Source organism: Penaeus japonicus, unplaced genomic scaffold (genome assembly GCF_977035675.1).
Source record: "Penaeus japonicus unplaced genomic scaffold, GWHDUDI00000001_assembly GWHDUDI00000001, whole genome shotgun sequence".
Classification (NCBI taxonomy): domain Eukaryota; kingdom Metazoa; phylum Arthropoda; class Malacostraca; order Decapoda; family Penaeidae; genus Penaeus; species Penaeus japonicus.
Genome location: NW_028234403.1, coordinates 50134223 through 50139222, shown reverse-complemented (window position 1 = coordinate 50139222; position 5000 = coordinate 50134223). Strand labels below are relative to the sequence as shown.

Here is a 5000-nt window from a genome sequence, read left to right as displayed (position 1 = left end):
TATATATACATATATACATATATATACATATATTTCCATATATATATTTATATATTATATTTATATATATACTTCCATATTATACTATATATATATATATATAATGATTATTTAGATATATTTATACATATATATATATACATACATATATTATATATATATATATATATATATATAATATATATATATATATATATATATGCCTATTGGTTATATATATAGTATATTATTTTTATATATATTTATATATTTATTTATATATATCTTTAAATATGTATAAAATTTATATGCATTATAAATTTTTATATTTATATATTTAATACATATTATGTATATATATACTTGCATATGTACTATACTATATAGTATGTATATATACGTATATATTATATTTTTATATTATTGTATATATATTATTTATATATATATTATATATATTTATATATATATTTATATATTTATATATATTTATACATTTTTATATGATTTTTTTATATTCGTATTTGTATATACGTATGATATATATTTATTGATTTATTATATATGATGTATATTTTATTCGTTTATTTTTAAGTATGTATATATCGTATGTATATTTATAATGTATATATATAATCACATATATTTATATACTAATATATATATATATATATAAGTATATGTAATATATATATATCATATAATATAATATATGTTATATATGTATATGTATATATATGTTTAAATGATTATATATATATGTGAGTTTTCATATATAAATATGTATATATATATATGTATATATATACATATGTATATAAATATACATATTTATATATATATATGTATATATATGTATTTAATTATATATTTATATATATATATATATTTATATATTTATATATTTATATATGTACATTTATATATGTAAATAAACGAATGAGACCACATCTGCTATCAGCTAATTTAAATCAGCAATATTATGGTATTTACTATTTCAAGCTGATATTTTTGACATTGACCAACCTTGTATAAAATTATATGGCCTTAATATATATATATATTTATGATTAATGAATGGCTTGGTTTTATATATGGTTTTAAAGGGTGAAAGGACCCAGCGCCACCTGGACTTCACTGAATGTGTAACTATAACACATTTCATTATAAGTGTCAGACATATGTGTAGACCTCCCTTTGCTTATTAAAAACTAGAAACAGAGATTATTGTAGTGTATTCAATATATTTATTTCTACCAAGCAAAATATAGTATAATAAATTGCATCATAAGTGTAGTATAGTCATAAAATTTCATTGTTAACACTCACCATATAAGTATTTGCATGACAAGGACATCTAGGAAGATCACCATAAGATACTGTTTTTAGATTCCCTACAATTAGATAGATGTTATGCTTATTGTATCTACTGTTTTTATGTGTATGGCAATGTCTGAATACAAACACCCCAAGTAACACTTTCAAAATAAATTCATCAAAATAACACTTTTTTTTAATCAAGTAATGTAATATAGATGAAGTAAAGAAATAACTGAAAATAAGAAATTTCAAATAAGTTTCCCTTCTAGTATATGTTTCGAATGTTAAAATCCTCAGTTAAATAGATATTGTTACACTTTAAATTCATCAGTGACTAGAAAATGTAATAAGATATTAATGGACTTGAAGTATGTCTTGTTTCCAGTATACAATATTTTGCACATTTTCACTCAGCACTACTAAAATTTGTATGAATAGAAATCACGGAAGGAATGCAAGATATATTTTAGAGAACGCCAGGAGTTGATGTTTGGTAACCCAGTATATCAAAAAGGATAATAATATGTAATTAAACTTAATGGTAAATCTTTATTTAGAGATCACATTGTGTACTAATTAAAAGATAACTTGAATGTACTGTCTAATTTGTCCAGTCAGCATGAACAGTTAGCAGATTATACTCAGTCAGAAAAAGACAAAAATATACAGATCACTGTATGTTATGATGTATATACAAATATATATTTTTGTATTGTGTTCATCACTACTGTGATTGGTTGCCATATATGTTCTGTATACATACCCTTAAATCTAGGACTAGTAATGCTTATGCTTAATATGAAATGGTATGCAAGGGTTAGGGATAGGTCTGAATTATCATTCTGATAATTCAGATTAATAATCTGTTTACTGTTGTAAGTAATTGAATTATCTGGAAAAAAAAACAAATCCTAATTTCAATTTCATTAAGATATAAAACGGTTTTAGTACTTGCTGAAAGGAAATTGATTTTTAAATGTAAGGTTAAGACAGTATTTTAAAATGTGCATATACCAAAAACTCTCGGTTTCTCTCTCTCTCTCTCTCTCTCTCTCTCTCTCTCTCTCTCTCTCTCTCTCTCTCTCTCTCTCTCTCTCTCTCTCTCCCAATCTCCTCTCTCCCTCCCCCCCTCTCTCTCTCTCCCAATCTCCTCTCTCTCTTTCCCTCTCTCTCTCTCTCTCTCTCTCTCTCTCTCTCTTTCTCTCTCTCTCTCCTCTCTCTCTCCTCTCTCTCTCTCTCTCTCTCCTCTCCTCTCCTCTCCTCTCCCTCTCCCTCTCTCCTCTCTCCCTCTCCCTCTCTCTCTCTCTCTCTCTCCATCTCTCCTCTCTCCCTCTCTCTCTCTCTCTCTCTCTCTCCTCTCTCTCTCTCTCACTCTCTCCTCTCTCCTCTCTCTCTTCACGTCTCTCTCTCTCTCTCTCTCTCTCTCTCTCTCTCTCTCTCTCCCTCTCTCTCTCTCTCTCCCTCCCCCTCTCTCTCTCTCTCTCTCTCTCTCTCTCTCTCTCTCTCTCTCTCTCTCTCTCTCTCTCTCTCTCTCTCTCTCTCTCTCTCTCTCTCTCTCTCTCTCTCTCTCTCTCCCCCTTTCTCCTTCTCTTTCTCTTTCTCTTTCTGTATATTTGCATGCACATGTATTTATATGTACACAGTGTGTATGAAATGTAAATAGGTAAATATGAAAGGAAAGAAAAATGATGTTCATTATAAGTACTTGCATGCAAACAGAAAGTAATCCTTTAGCTTTATTTTACAGTCTAGCCTGTCAGACAAGTTCAAACGACCTTTCAAGAAGAGGCTCTCGTCCCTGCCTCACACACCTTCCAATAGAGTCAATAAGTATTTAGCCCAAGCAATCGACGCCAGGTCTGTGGACAGAGAAAAATCTACACATGTATCACTCATTACACTGTGCTTCAGGGATCGTGAGAAAGAGAGAAATGTAAGTGTGTTTGTATTTTCATTATATGTAATTTTCTTCTTGTTCATTGGGAAAAGCATATTTTAAAGCTTCTGATCTTAAGATAGATACCACATCAGCAGCAGATTAGAATTATTTATTTTGAAACTATTTTGCCTTTCAGTACCATGAAGAAGTAGATGTGGGCTTTGGAAACTCATTGCTGTGTTCCCTGTTTTTACTGTTGTTTGTGGCATCAGTGCAGGCACTGGTGTTACCGCGCACTTTGCTCTTCCTCTTTTTGTTCCTGGCAGCATTTGTTACAATATCTGTTATGCTCATTGTTCTGCTGGCATCTAGGTATGTGCAGAAAATCTTGTTTGTGTATTTACATGTTCTTATGCTTTATGTGAAATCTTCTCAATTGTAATGTGTTTGGCTATATATATTTGTGTCAATTTTAAGAGATAACTTTTTTTTTTTGTACAGGTTAAAAGTAACAACATGGGATCCAGCCAGGAGATTTGTGCTACGTCTTATTTTGACAATTATAGCTGTGACAGTGATATACATAATGGCCCAAGTTAATTCGGTAATAAATTATATAACACATGTTAGCTATAGCTTGCATGCATGTGTTTGTATGCATATAAACATTTGCTTGATTAAAAATATTGTCTGCCAGAGGAAAATAGTTAGATTAAAACATTTTTACAAGATTTCATGATTATAATGATATATGTTTCAAGACACCCATATCATTCACTAAAAAAGATGAAGGGAATATATGCATGTATGTTTTCATACTTTCTAATAATGTCTTTTTTTTCTAGTTTACATGTGAGTTACCACATGTATCTTGCAAAGCCAATGTGACCGACTTGACCCCTCTTCGCTCTGGCCCTCAAGAATTTGTGCGCAACTTGTGGTGTCCTTTGCCAGAGTATATCCCTCTATCTTGCATTGTTGGCTTTATGGCTGTGGCGGTGTTCTTGCGTCTGCCGGTGCTGGTCAAAACCCTGCTACTTGTGTCAATGGCAACTGTATACTCCCTCTTGATCTTCATCACCCATCTTCGGCTCTTTGAGTGCTATGACATCCGAGTTGGGTAAGAAATTTTTGGTGTTGAGATATTTTTTTAAATTTCATTTGCATTTAACAGACCTGAGTCTTTAGTATATCATATATCATTTTTGAAAGGCAACCTTCAATTTGATGACATCTTCAGTGTCTTGTCTAAGTTCATTCTCTATCATAGAACTAATGTTAACATACCTAGTGATACCTGTTCTTGGTTTTAGTCAGCAGTTATAAACCAATGTGATTATTGAAATGTGGAGTGAGGAGTATCATTTTTATCCTTACACAGGTCATATAAAAAGCAAATTATTTCATGGTTAAATTTGGACAATATTCAAGACAACTAGTCTGAAATTATTATGTAATCATAACATGATCTTCCATAGATTTTGAGAGTGTAATTAAGTCTATGTGTTTGCTTTCTCAATATACTTAAATTGCACTATTTCGTTTTCAGGGCACTGGTTCCTACAGAGGTGTTGGGAGTTGTATACATCTTGCTCTTTTTACTAGCTGTTATTGCTCATGGTCGCCAAGTTGAGTGGACTGCACGCCTCGATTTTCTCTGGCAGTGTCAGGTACGAAACTGATATTTGTTGTAGCTATTTATGTATACACATATAGATAAATTTATTAGTAACACAAGTCCTTAAACAGAAAAAGAATGATATAGAGTCATAAAGAAAGAAAGTTAGGAGAAAACTGGAGTTAATTTTATGATTATTGATAT

The 5000-nt window shown here is 30.4% G+C and overlaps 1 protein-coding gene across 1 annotated transcript in view; it reads left to right on the top strand.

The window, feature by feature from the left end:
• The window catches only part of rut (adenylate cyclase rutabaga), a 323475-nt gene that overhangs the window by 293172 nt on the left and 25303 nt on the right, over positions 1 to 5000 (top strand). Inside the window, 5 exon segments of the mRNA XM_086542018.1 lie at positions 3047 to 3232; positions 3375 to 3550; positions 3680 to 3782; positions 4024 to 4298; positions 4728 to 4848. Coding sequence (XP_086398144.1) covers positions 3047 to 3232; positions 3375 to 3550; positions 3680 to 3782; positions 4024 to 4298; positions 4728 to 4848 — 861 coding nt within the window.